Raw genomic sequence first — 14,445 nt, 5'->3', positions numbered from 1 at the left:
TGAATCTAATCCTGAAGGAACAATCAAACGCTTCCAAATGGAAAGATGTTCTGCAAAACTGGCCTGAACTCTTCAAAAATGTCAGTGGCCAGGAAAGACCAAAGCAAAACAAAAGGCTCAGAAATGGTTCCAAATTAAAAGATGCTCAAGAAGCATGACAACTAAATGCAATGTGTGATCCTTGATTCCATCCTGGATCAAAGGGAAAAAAGCAGCTACAAATAACATTATTTGGAGGACTGGTGAATTTTGAATATGGATTATATATTAGATAATAAAGTTGGGTCAATGTTAAATTTCCTGAGTACAGTCATTGTATTGTGGTTACGGAGGAGAGTGCCCTTGTTCTTAGGACGCCTTGAAAGGGCTAAAGTGTTGTTATATCTGCAGTTAACAGTGGTTCAGCAAAAAGAAACAAGTAAACAGATAAATATGTGTGTTTGTATATCTAAATAGAGAGACAAAGGAAATGCGATGGCAAGTGTTAACAATAGAGAAATTACAGGTGAAGGGTACACAGGTGCACATTATTCTATTCTTCATCTTTGCTGTAGGTTTGAAATTTTTCAAAACAAAAACTTGGACAGAATAAATAATAAAAACAAACAAATGAACAAAAAGCTTTGTTCCAGGTCATGTTTTCTGTGAAGCCTTTCATGATATCCCTCCTGGCTGCCTCGGTCCCCGAACACAGACACACATAAAACAATGAATCACCCTCTCTTCCAGACTCTTTCATGATTATGTATCTCTCTGACTAAACTGTAAGCTCTTTGATATCTGGGCCTGTGTGTGTTGTGTTGGGTCTACACAATGCTAGAACTGTACCTGACACCGACTGGATGCTCAGCTGATGCTTTTTTAAAAAATTAATCGAGCTGATTCTTGAGGCTTGGAAAGGATTCAGTAAGCAAGAAGGAGCAAGAGCCTTGTCTCATGGGAGAGGAGTGGCATGAGCAAAGGTAAGGAAGCAGGAATGTATATGTTGCAATTACCAAGAACATTTGATTTGTTTGGTCAGAACTGAAGATTTACATAAGTGAAAATGCCTAGCACACAATAGATTCTTAATAAAAACTTGGTGAGTGAATGAATGAATGAGATCGGAAAGGCAGGCTTAGATCAGAGAGGAAAGGGCCTTGACTACTGAATTGAGAAATCTGAGTGTTAACTAGTTCTTGACACCCAGGGTCTTTTCCCAGTGTCAGGAAGAGAGTGTGTTCTTCAGCAAGTCCCTTGTACATGTTTCCCCCTAAATAACAAGGAAAAGTAGAGATAAGTGGAAGTCTGAAAGTGACCAATTTCCAAACTCAGGAGGAGGAAACATCTTCTCATCCACCCAGGAGAAGTCCTACAGTGGAGTTTTAAGACATCCAAAATCCCTCAGATGAAAGGGCATCACAGAATATTGGCTGGAAAAATACATGAATCTATTTAATATGAACCATATTTGTCTTTGAGAATAGTGTATGGAATTATTTTGGTTAATTTTACTATATATATATATATATATATATATATATATGTTTTTGTTTATTTGGCTGTGCCGCATGTCTTGTGGGATCTTAGTTCCCTGACCAGGGATTGAACCCGGGGCCACTGTAGTGAAAGCGTTGAGTCCTAACCACTGGACTGCCAGGGAAGTCCCTAATTTTACTACATTTTTAAAATTTAAGGAGCACACCTTTGCACACAACCCCAAGATGACAAGGAGTGATGGGGCAGTGATGAGTCTCTGAGCTGCTCTGTGAAAGAATTTGTTAGTTTTAGGTTATAGTTGTTTCGAATCTTCAGTCAAATTCTACAACAATCTTAGCTGAAAGGAAATGCAAATCTCAGGGAGCATTTTCAAAATCTATTTTTGGCCCAGTTATGATGTAGCATTGACTGGCTCCAGAATTTTTTAACATTACTGGTTAGAAACCACTGGTGGCGGTCAAAATGACTTGTAGCTTACAAAGCATGTGGGCATTCTTTTTGGAGAAAGTAGACAAGCAAATTTGAGCTGTGGTTTCATGTAATAAAGTAGAATCAAGTGATAAATCATTTGGGCTGTAGGCACAAGTGGACAGGGACACAGCTAAATGAGTCACAATTATTCACCACAGGCCAACTTCATGATAGATAAAGGGCTATATATCAGCAATGTTCCCTTAGAAACAGTCCTGATGTGTCTGTGAGCAGGAAAATAATTCTACGGCTGCAATCAACAAAGAAGTATCGGGCTAGCTCACCAAGCCCAACCAAACCCCTATCTCGCTGCAGTTTTATAAAGATTAGCATATCACATGAGCCAAATGCTGTGCCCCAGTGTAAAAATATGATACTGTTACTTTGTAGAAAAAGTGTAAGCCCTGTTCTTCAACACCAATAAAATAGAAGCATTCATAGATACTGAGTTCAGTGCGATCCAAAAACTGAAGCATAAAATAGCTACCTGGTAACAGAACATTTTAAAACATCAAGACAGATAAGAATTCGGGCTCGGAAAATAAATGGCTATGAAGAAAGATAAAAAGAAGAGAGATCTGGGGTTTCTCTGAAGACCCGGCTCTGCGGCCAAGTCCTCCCTGTAGCGAGCTGCCATTGCCATGGAAACCAGTGGGAAGGGCAGTGGGGGCCTGTGACTCCCGCGCAGGGCGGCGGGGGTTCGGGGGGGGGTGGGGGTTGGGGGTGGAGACGGGGTGGTGACCTATGACTGGTATACTGTCCCCCAGACCCTCTCCAAGAGACTCCACCGAGCTGCTGCTTCCTGAACTCGCTCCCGGGAGCGGTGCCCCAAAGCAGCCAGGAGAGACCACTGTCCCGCCACCTTGATGACAGCACCCCCGTGTCCCCTCCTGGCTCAGGCTGTCAGGCAGCGCTCTGTCCATGGCCTCTCCCAGATAACCAGCAGTCTATACATCAGCAATGGGGTGGCAGCCAACAATGAACTCATGCTGTCTACCAACCACATCACGACAGTCATCAACGTGTCGGCAGAGGTGGCCAACACGTTCTTCAAAGACATCCAGTGCGTACACGTGCCGGTGGTAGATGCTCCCACCTCGCACCTCTACGACTTTTTTGACCCTATGGCAGATCACATCCACAGCGTGGACATGAAGCAGGGCCGAACGCTGCTGCACTGCGCCGCCGGGGTGAGCCGCTCTGCCGCTCTCCGCCTCGCGTGCCTCATGAAGTACCACTCCATGTCGCTGCTGGACGCCTACACGTGGACCAAGTCATGCTGCCCCATCATCCGGCCCAACATCGGCTTTTGGGAACAGCTTATCCATTATGGATTCAAGCTGTTTAGTAAGAACACCGCTCACATGATCAGTTCTGCGGTGGGTATGATTCCGGACATCTACGAGAAAGAGGTCTGTTTGATGATGCCGATGTGAGCCATCCCGGTCAGCCCCTGACATCTGCTGCAAATCCTATATCAACATTGAACGTTGAACTTTTGTTGGTAAAGGAACTAGAAACCACCTTTTAGAAGGGCAAGCAAAAAGGGCAGGGGGAGTTTTTAGCTTAGTATGCCTTATCTTTAAAGAATAAAATTCATTAAAAGTAAAATGGTGACAATGTTTCTTATCCTGTGAGCGGCACGGCATGGCTGCTGCGGCCTGGCAAGAGAGGAGGGTGCCGAAGGTGGTGCCCAGCTCAGATGGACCTGAACCCTGGGACCTGCCGGAGCAGACTACTAACCCAGGGGTGAGTCACCCGCAGCCGCTCCTCCCACCCACCCAGCGCCCCAATCCCACCTGGTTCTTCCCAATCCAAAGCCAGAGGCTTAGACATCGTGGTACCCACTGTGTGCTTCTTACAGTAAGTGCCAACCTACTGGATAAGTGGCCTTCTTGGGGTTCTCTGGGAGTCCTGGGGGAGCCTCAGGCCACCCCTGACCCCACCTTCAACCACAGTGACCCAACTCTGATTTTCTAGATTAGATTTACATGTTAAATAGTTTTTTAAAAAAAACAATTCCACTATATAAAGTTTAAAAATATTTTTTCCAGTGCTGTACTAAATGGCAAGGTCTTGAGTTGCCCTCAGCAATCCCCACCAGCCTTTGTGAAAAAGGAACATTAATCCCCTTCTCCAGGGCACTTGCTAAGAGAGAGAGCCCGCCTGACACAAGGCCTCCGTTGCTCTCATGGGCCTTGGCATGGTAGGCTGGAGCTGCTGGCCAGGACTGGCTCTGTCACCTCCTCCCATTGTAACTGGGGCCTCTCAGAGCCTCCATTTCCTTACCTGTCAAAGCAGTGGGAGCCTGTCTCTCCCAGGGTTGCTGTGAGAATTAGATTCCTTAGCATGGGACCTAGCAGGCAAATGGTTTCCTGCTTAGAGGAAAGGGCTGCTCTTGTTATTAAGGATAATCTTTAGCCCTGCTGGTTGGGGGTCAGCACATCCATCCTCACAGCGGCCTTTCCCCCATCTGTATACAGCCCTTTGTTGTCTACACAGCGCTCTTCTAAAAAATCATCCTGTCTATAAAAACAAATGGTCTAAGGTTCTTTTGGACCCTACCTCAGAGGAGGCCTACATTTAGAGCCTTTTCAGCGTTCCTATTGGGTCATTGTATTTAATCCATGTGAAAGCAAGAAGCATCATTCCAGGGCCCCCTGTCCCCTACCCAAAGGCCTTATTTATAATCACTGACCATTAGAGTCAGCACCCTGGGGTTCCACCAGGATCCGTGAAGGCACTTGCCAAAGGGACGAATGAGTGGGCCCCAGAAGTAGGCCCTGGAATCCAGGATTGTTCAAAATCCCCAGGTATCTGGCTCTGGCTTGGGAGCAGCTATTCTAATCGAGAATTACTCTAGGTAAACAATATGAGACAAAGAGCACAACCACTCTGGTTGATGCAGACCTGTGGGTCCAGACCCCTTTCTCTCCAAACCCATCTCCACTCCCACTTCCACAAAAGGAGTGTCCAGGGATGCAATTTGGGGCAGTGGGGGTGGGGGACATTATGAAAACCTCTGCTCTGGATGGATCCTCTCCTTTTACAGATAGAAGACCAGGCTCACAAAACACAAGGGCTAGTGTGGTACCTCCACAAAGCAGCCTTTCTGGCAGAAACCCAGAAAGAAAATTTCTTTTCAAGCATTTTTAAAAGAAATTTGTTTGTATATATATATATATGTGCGTGTGTTTTCATTTTTTTTAATACCTAAATTAACACACCATAAAATTAACTCTCTTTGGACATACAGTTCTATCAGTGTTAACAATGGGTACATTTGTGTAACCACTGCCACAATCAGGACACAGAGCCGTTCCATGACTCCAAAAATTTCCCTTATGTCTTCCCTTTGTAATCAAACTCTGGCCCCCACCCCAACCTCTGGCAAACACTGATTGGTTCTCCATCCTATAGACTTGCCTTTAACAGAATGTCACATTAATGGAATCATACAGGATGCAACCTCTGGTGACCTGTTTCTCTCAGTCTTTGTGATTTACCCATGTTGTAGTCCATTGTATGGATGTACCACAGTTTGTTTCACATTCACCTGTGAAGGATATTTGGCTTTGTATTACTTTCCTCGGGGCTGCTATAAGAAAATACCAAAAACTAGGTGACTTAAAACAACGGAAATATATTTTCTCACAGTTCTGGAAGCCAGAATCCTAAATGGAGGTCTCTGCAGGGCCATGATCCCTCCGAAAACTGTCGGGGGTAGGGGGTCGGCGGTGGGGGGAATCCTTCCTTGCCTCTTCCTAGCTTCTGGTGGTTGCCAGAAATCCTTGACATTCCTTAGCTTGTAGATGCATCACTCCCGTATCTGCTTCTGTGGCCACGTGGCTGTGTGGCCACATTCCCTAGTGTGTCTTCACATCTGTCTTTCCTCTGTGCATATCTGTGTCCAAATTTCCCACTTCTTATAGGACACCAGTCATATTGGGGGCTCATTCTACTCCAGCATGACCCTATAACAACCATTTATTAGGAAGCTATTATATGCCAAGCACAGTACTGGGCACTTTACAACAGTGTCTCAAGCCTTTTCAACAGCCCTTCAAGGTGGTCCACCTCCTACAAATGAGAAATCAGAGGTTCCAAGAGTTTAAGGAATTTGCCAAGGCAGCACACAGCTCAGGAGTGAGGAGGTGACATGCACACTGGGTTCTCTTTTCTTGCATTTCTTTCGAGACAAAGGTAAGTAGATTGAAGAAAGGAAAAAGTTGAGTCATACCCTTGATTACCAAATAGTATACATACGAATCACCTGGGGATTCTTTTATTATACAGATACCTGGGCCTCAGCGGCACAAATTTAGTTTCAGTAGGTAATAGGTAAGTTCCAGGAAGCTGCCTTCTTTTAGGCCACGCCAAGCAGCCTATGGGAATTTAGTTCCCCCACCAGGGATCGAACCTGGGCATTCAGCAGTGAGAGCACAGAGTCCTAACTACTGGACCGCCAGGGAATTCCCCAGGAAGCTGCATTTTTTTTTAAAAAATTTATTTATTTACTTATATTTTATTTTGGGCTGCGTTGGGTCTTCCTTGCGGCGAGGCGGGGCTACTCTTCATTGCGGTGCTCAGGCTTCTCATTGCAGGGGCTTCTCTTGTTGCAGAGCACGGGATCTGGGCATGTGGTCTTCAGTAGTTGTGGCACACGTGCTCCGTAGTTGTGGCTCACAGGCTTATTTGTTCTGTGGCACGTGGGATCTTTCCAGACCAGGGCTCGAGCCTGTGTCCCCTGCATTGGCAGGCGGATTCTTAACCACTGCGCCACCAGGGAAGCCCCAGGAAGCTGCATTTTTAACAAGCATCTAAGATGACTCTGATAATGGCCGAGAAACATCAACCAAACAGTAGTGAATATGTAAATACTAGGTATTCCATATCTTCTCATCATTTTCCTTCTTTTATGAATGATCTATTCATGCCCTTAGACAATTTTCTATCAGGTTGTAAATCTTTTATTTTTCTTTTCAGTTGTAGGACGTGAAATATAGAATAAGGATAGTCAACTTTCCTTGTCAAATATGTTGCATATATTTTCCCCAGTTTATCACGTGCCATTTGTTTATGGTGCTTGTTTGTGATTCAAAAGTTTAAATTTGTATGTAGTTAAATCTATGAGTCTTTTAACTGAATTGTTTTTGCTTCTGAATGATACTTGAAAGGTTTTCTCCATTGCATAATCATAAAAACGTTAACTATTATTTTCTCCTCATTAATGTTTTTTTCACTTTTAAACCTTTTCCCCCAATTTTTTAATTTGAAAATTTTCAAACATCCAAAAATGTTAATCAATTGTTAGCCTTTTTTCATATGTGCTTTCTCTCTCAATATAATACTTTTTTTTCGGACTTATTTGAAAGTAAGTTGCGGATATCATGGCCCTTTACCCTTGAATATTTCAAAATGCATCATCTAAGAATAAGGACATTCTCCTACACACTGATGATATCATTATCAAACCTAAGCCAATTAATTAACAGTAGTTCTCTACCATCAATCCATATTTAAATTTTCTCACTTAATACCCAAAATGTCTTTTATAGCTATTTTTTTTCTTTCCCAAACAGGATGCAATTAGGATCACACATTATATTTCATTATCGTATTTCTTTTAATCTGGAACAGTGCTTCCACTCTTTTTCCCACAACATTGTCTTTATGATGAGTCCAGAACAATTTTGTGGTACAATGTCCAGCATTCTGGATTTGTTCAATTATTTCCTCATGTTATTGTTTTGCTTGTTCCTTTATCAGCTGCATTTTCTTTAAACTGGACGTTAGGTCTGGATGTTTGATTAGATTTGGATTAAGTTTTTTTCCTAGAACACTTCAGAGGTGCTGTCATGTTATATCACGTCAGGAGGCACAAACGTCTCTTTGTCCCATGAGCAATGATTCTTACTTTGATCACTTAGTTAAGGTGGTGACCACCAGATACCTGCCTTTAAAACCAGTAAGTAATCTGTAGGGTGATACTTTTATACCATGTGAGTATCCTGTTTCTTTCATCCAGTAATATTAGCATTACTTGCCTCAATCAATTATTACACTGGGGGACATGTAACACTTAAATCTATCCCAAACTAATTTTGGTATATGGTATAAATTGGAACTCTTAATTTTTTAAAATTTGAGATGTTGCAAAACCATCATAAACATTTGTGTCTGCTTTTGTTCCTTCTGATTTTTTACATTGTCTATCTCTTCTTGTGCCAGTATCACATTCCTTAAAATTGGTGCGGCTTCATAATAGGCTGTAACATTTGGTAGAGCAATGACATCCTCCCCACCTCTCCCCCACAGTAATGCTTCTTTTTCAGAGGCCTTTTTGTTGTTGTTGTTGTTGTTAGATTCCTTCTTTTTCTCTTCTGAAGGAATTATTTTAATAGTTATGGCAGTTTTTTTTTTTAACATCTTTATTGGAGTATCATTGCTTTACAATGGTGTGTTAGCTTCTGCTTTAAAACAAAGTGAATCAGTTATACCTACACATATGTTCCCATATCTCTTCCCTCTTGCGTCTCCCTCCCTCCCACCCTCCCTATCCCAACCCTCTAGGTGGTCACAAAGCACCAAGCTGATCTCCCTGTGCTATGCGGTTGCTTCCCACTAGCTACCTATTTTACGTTTGGTAGTGTATATATGTCCATGCCACTCTCTCACTTTGTCACAGCTTACCCTTCCCCCTCCCCATATCCTCAAGTCCATTCTCTAGTAGGTCTGTGTCTTTATTCCTGTCTTACCCCTAGGTTCTTCATGACCTTAATTTTTTTTCTTAGATTTCATATATATGTGTTAGCATACGGTATTTGTTTTTCTCTTTCTGACTTACTTCACTCTGTATGACAGACTCTAGGTCCATCCACCTCACTACAAATAACTCAATTTCGTTTCTTCTTATGGCTGAGTAATATTCCATTGTATATATGTGCCACATCTTCTTTATCCATTCACCTGTTGATGGACACTTAGGTTGCTTCCATGTCCTGGCTATTGTAAATAGAGCTGCAATGAACATATTGGTACATGACTCTTTTTGAATTATGGTTTGCTCAGGGTATATGCCCAGTAGTGGGATTGCTGGGTCGTATGGTAGTTTTATTTGTAGTTTTTTAAGGAACCTCCATACTGTTCTCCATAGTGGCTGTATCAATTTACATTCCCACCAACAGTGCAAGAGTGTTTCCTTTTCTCCACACCCTCTCCAGCATTTATTGTATCTAGATCTTTTGATGATGGCCATTCTGACTGGAGTGAGATGATATCTCATTGTAGTTTTGATTTGCATTTCTCTAATGATTAGTGATGTTGAGCATTCTTTCATGTGTTTGTTTGCAATCTTCTTTGGAGAAATGTCTATTTAGGTCTTCTCACCATTTTTGGATTGGGTTGTTTGTTTTTTTGTTATTGAGCTGCATGAGCTGCTTATAAATTTTGGAGATTAATCCTTTGTCAGTTGCTTCATTTGCAAATATTTTCTCCCATTCAGAGGATTGTCTTTTGGTCTTGTTTATGGTTTCCTTTACTGTGCAAAAGCTGTTAAGTTTCATTAGGTCCCATTTGTTTATTTTTGTTTTTATTTCCATTTCTCTAGGAGGTGGGTCAAAAAGGATCTTGCTGTGATTTATGTCATAGAGTGTTCTGCCTACGTTTTCCTCTAAGAGTTTGATAGTGTCTGGCCTAACATTTAGGTCTTTAATCCATTTTGAGTTTATTTTTGTGTATGGTGTTAGCGAGTGTTCTAATTTCATACTTTTACATGTACCTGTCCAGTTTTCCCAGCACCACTTATTGAAGAGGCTGTCTTTTCTCCACTGTATATTCTTGCCTCCTTTATCAAAGATAAGGGGACCATATGTGGGTGGGTTTATCTCTGGGCTTTCTATACCGTTCCATTGATCTATATTTCTGTTTTTGTGCCAGTACCATACTGTCTTGATTACTGTAGCTTTGTAGTATAGTCTGAAGTCAGGGAGCCTGATTCCTCCAGCTCCATTTTTCGTTCTCAAGATTGCTTTGGCTATTCGGGGTCTTTTTTGTTTCCATACAAATTGTGAAATTTTTGGTTCTAGTTCTGTGAAAAATGCCAGTGGTAGTTTGATAGGGGTTGCATTGAATCTGTTGATTGCTTTGAGTAGTAGAGTCATTTTCACAATGTTGATTCTTCCAATCCAAGAACACAGTATATCTCTCCATCTATTTGTATCATCTTTAATTTCTTTCATCAGTGTCTTATAATTTTCTGCATACAGGTCTTTTGTCTCCTTAGGTAGGTTTATTCCTAGATATTTTATTCTTTTTGTTGCAATGGTAAATGGGAGAATTTTCTTAATTTCACTTTCAGATTTTTCATCATTAGTGTATAATAATGCCAGAGATTTCTGAGCATTAATTTTGTATCCTGCTACTTTACCAAATTAGTTATGGCAGTTTTGACTGGAATTACTGTTTTCTTGGATATTAGTCAAGGTTGAATCAGGAAAACAGAAACCATAATAGTTATTTTCTCAGAGAAAATCTAATATAAAGAACTGTTTAACCAGTTATTAGAGGACTGAAAGGCAAAAATAGAACACACATTGTATGTGTTTCTACATATTTAAATATTTAAATGAAAGATCATCTACCCAGAATGTGAAACTTGATCAGTAGAATATTAGTCATATTTCTGGAGCTTGTGTATCTTAATTCCAAAGGCTCATATTGCTAGAAAGTTATAATTTAGTATACTAAAACACACACACACACACACACACACACGCACACACACACACCCTCATTCAACTCTTTACAATTCAATTTTTTAAAAACAGTTTTTGCCTGCTAAAACACTTACCATCATATCTGTTATATTACCAATGAGACATCTGTGACATCACATGATTATCCGTTCTGACCTACGCTGTTGAGGTAAAGAAGTAAAGATATACAATAAGAGGGCTATGTTTACCTGTGGGTCCTTAAGAGCCCATTTCCAGCTACCTCAGTGTCTCCTTCCCATATACCTTCACTAGTCCCCTATTCATGAGATAGAGGCATGCGGGGAGGTGACCTCTTGATCACATTTTGGTAACTGCCTGATAAGGGGAGAGAAGGCAGTGAAAACATGAATTTTATGGTAACGTTTTGGTGCTTGGGCCAGACTCCCTGCCAGGTCCTGGAGAGATGCATCAAAGTCTCGGTCAAGTAGCTGTGTTCAGAAAGTGTATTTAACAAGACTTTCTGAAGTAGGGCTTAACAGTGTTAGAATCTGAACTCACAGTTGGCTTCTTTCTTCAATAACCTCTATGGTGAGGGAATAAAAAATGAGCATGGAACTTGATCGAGTTAGAAGGCCTGTGTGATAAATTTGATTGAACCCTGGAGGCTCCAAGTTTAGGCACGTCTGGGGCCTGTGCTGGGGACAGTGAGAGTTTGCATTCATTTCCAGCTTTACTGCATGGTGGTCAAAGAATATGGTGTGTATAATTTTTGCTTCTATAGCACTGAGATTTTCTCATTAGCCATCATTCATTTCCAGCTTTATTGCATGGTGGTCAAAGAATATGGCATGTATAATTTTTGCTTTATAGCACTGAGATTTTCTCATTAGCCCTTTCTTGAACAGTGTATTATCTACTGGTAGGATTCTAAGTGTATATATATGTTTTTATCATATTTTATTATTTAAAAAATTTTAATGTTTGAATAGATAATATACTTGTGATTCAGCATTCAAATGGTACATAAGGGTACATAGAGTGAAAAGTCTCCTCATCTCTGTCCTCTAGTCAACCAGTTCTCCTCCCCAAAGGCAGTAAATATTATGAGTTTTTCCTGTATCCTTCTAAGATATTACATTATGAAGTTACAGGGAATTATGTATGTATTTTTTCTCATTTTTCAACAAACGGTAGCATACTTTACACACTGTTCTCTGTCTTGTTTCTGTTTAGTAATACATGTTACAGATCGTGCTAAGTCAGTAAAAGAGAACATTCTCATTCTCTTTTACAACTGCACAGTATTCCATTGTATGGAAGTATCATAATTCATGTAATCTGTCCCTTATTGATGGACATTTGGCTGTTACCAGAATTTTGCTATTACAAATAATATTGCAATAAATAAACTGCTGTAGTTAAGTTTACGTACATAAATTATTTTATTCATGTTCAAATATATCCACAGAGCATTATTAGAAATGGAATTAGTGGGTCTGTGTTCACGAAAACCTTGTTTTCCACCCATGTGTCTCCTTGACTGCTCACACAACTACCACGTACATTCACACAGAACACTTCACTTCTGACACTTCTGGTCACCAAATACGTGGAGTTTTTTTTACCCCATCAAGCAATTCTCTGTGACGCCAGCTGGTAGCCTATAATTTAACACAATTCTGACACTGTCTACCTGGAGAGCACATCAGATCTGAGAGGTTAAGGGCTCAGTCTCCGAAGACTGCCCTCCGCCCAACTTCAGATGCCAGTTACAACTAGTAGGTCCCCAGGTTACCCACAGCCACAACCCCCTCCTCAGGCTCCATTAATTTGCTTGAACGTCTCACAGAGCTTAGGGAAATGCTTACTTACATTTACCAGTTTATTAAAGGACATGATAAAGGATGCAGATCAACAGCCAGATGAAGAGATACCTAGGGTGAGGTCTGGGAGGGTCCCAAGTCCAGGAGCTTCTGTCTCTGTGGAGTTGGGGTGCATCACCTTCCTGGTATGTGGATGTGTTCACCCACTTGGAAGCTCCTGGAACCCCATGCTTTTGGGATTTTATGGAGGCTTCCTCACGTAAGCAGGATGGAGCATTAACTCCATTTCCAGCCCCCATCCCCTCTCTGGAGGATGGGGTGGAGGCTGAAAATCCTAAGCTTCTAACCATGGCTTGGTCTTTGTAGTGACCAGCTCCATCCAGGAGCCATCCAGGCCCAGCTCGAGTCACCTCGTTAGAATAAAAGATGCTCCTAGTGCTCTTATCACGTAGGAAATGACAAGATTTTTTAGGAATGAGGAGGGAGGGGGCAGAGACCAATATATATTTTTTCTATTATCTCACAGGTTCTAATTTCACAATTTGAAAATTTGATAAACATTGCCAGATTAATTCCTATGGATGTTATTAACACCTACCAGCAATGTATCGAAATGCCTGCTTCCTCACAGAATCAGCAGCATGGGGTATTATCACACTTTTATACCTTTGGCCATTCTGACTAGTGAAAAATGGTATCTCGGTTTACTTTTAAATTTGCATGTCTCTTATTACAACTCAGTTCTTTTAAGAGCCATTTGTACTTTTCTTTCTATGAACTGGCTACTCATACCAATTTTTTATTATATTGTTAGTCTTTTTTTCTTACTGATTTGTAAGAACTCTATTAGAGAAATAAGGCCTTGTTTGTAATAAGAATTTCAAATATTATCTCCAATTTTTCAATTGTCTTTTGACTTTGCTTATAATGGATTTGCCAGGCAGAGATAATTTTTATTTAGTCAAATTTATTTATTTATGCTATTATTTTTATGACTCTTGGGTTCTGAGTCACTCCCAGAAAGGCTTTCCATACTTTAAGATTATATTAAAAAGTCTATCATGGCTCTCCAAGTACTTTCATGTTTTCAATTTAAACATTTAAATATTTGATCCATGTGGATTATATTCTGGTACAAAGTGTGAGATATGGGTCCAACATTACTTTTTTTTTAGATTGCTATCACCATTCTTATCTATTTATATAATTTATAATATAAGCAAATATATGTTATATTCATATATAGTTTGTATATAATCCATAGTATATTATATAAATTTTTAATAGTATTCATATTCCTTATATTCACATTTATATTTGGTCTGCTTTGATATGCCCAATAAAATAATAAAGAGGTATGTTAGTCTTATATTGCTGTTGTCTGTATGTCAATTTCTCCCTATATTTCTGGGATGGTTTACTTTACATGTTAACTTGGCTAGGCTATGGTTCACATTTGTTTGGTTAAACCCTAGTCTAAATGTTGCTGTGAACGTATCCGTGGATGGGATTAACATTCGCAGTCAGTTGACTTTAACTAAAGCAGATTATCTCCATTATGTGGGTGGGCGGCATCCAGTCAGTTGAAGGCCTTAAGAGCAAAGACTGAGGTTTCCCAAAGAAGAAGCAATTTTGTCACAAGACTGCAATATAGGAACTCTGCCTGAGTTTTCAGGCTGCTAGCTTGCCCTGCAGATCTTAGAGTCAAGGCCGCAACAGCAACTCTTCTCTGAGTTTCTAGCCTGTTGGCCCTCCCCTACAAATCTATAGACCTTGGACTTGCCAGTCTCCACAATGACATGAGCCAATTCCTTCAAATAAATCTCTATTAGCTTTGTTTGTATGGAGAACCCTGACTAACACAATTTCTAATAGCTTTCCTTTATATATTTTGATAATATGATAGTCTGGCATTGAACGTCAAGACAAGGAGAATTCTATTTGTACTCTTTTAC

The 14,445-nt window shown here is 40.6% G+C and overlaps 1 protein-coding gene across 1 annotated transcript; it reads left to right on the top strand.

Moving 5' to 3' along the window:
- The first annotated feature begins 2,816 nt into the window (after positions 1-2,816).
- On the top strand, positions 2,817-3,386 carry DUSP21 (dual specificity phosphatase 21). Its single transcript, XM_030834882.1, has one exon. The coding sequence runs from the start codon at positions 2,817-2,819 to the stop codon at positions 3,384-3,386; it is 570 nt and encodes a 189-aa protein (XP_030690742.1).
- Positions 3,387-14,445: the final 11,059 nt, after the last annotated feature.

This window comes from Globicephala melas, chromosome X, assembly GCF_963455315.2.
Source record: "Globicephala melas chromosome X, mGloMel1.2, whole genome shotgun sequence".
In the NCBI taxonomy this organism is placed as follows: Eukaryota; Metazoa; Chordata; class Mammalia; order Artiodactyla; family Delphinidae; genus Globicephala; species Globicephala melas.
Note: the sequence above shows the minus strand (reverse complement) of the source record. Positions and strands in the feature narration are given on the sequence as shown.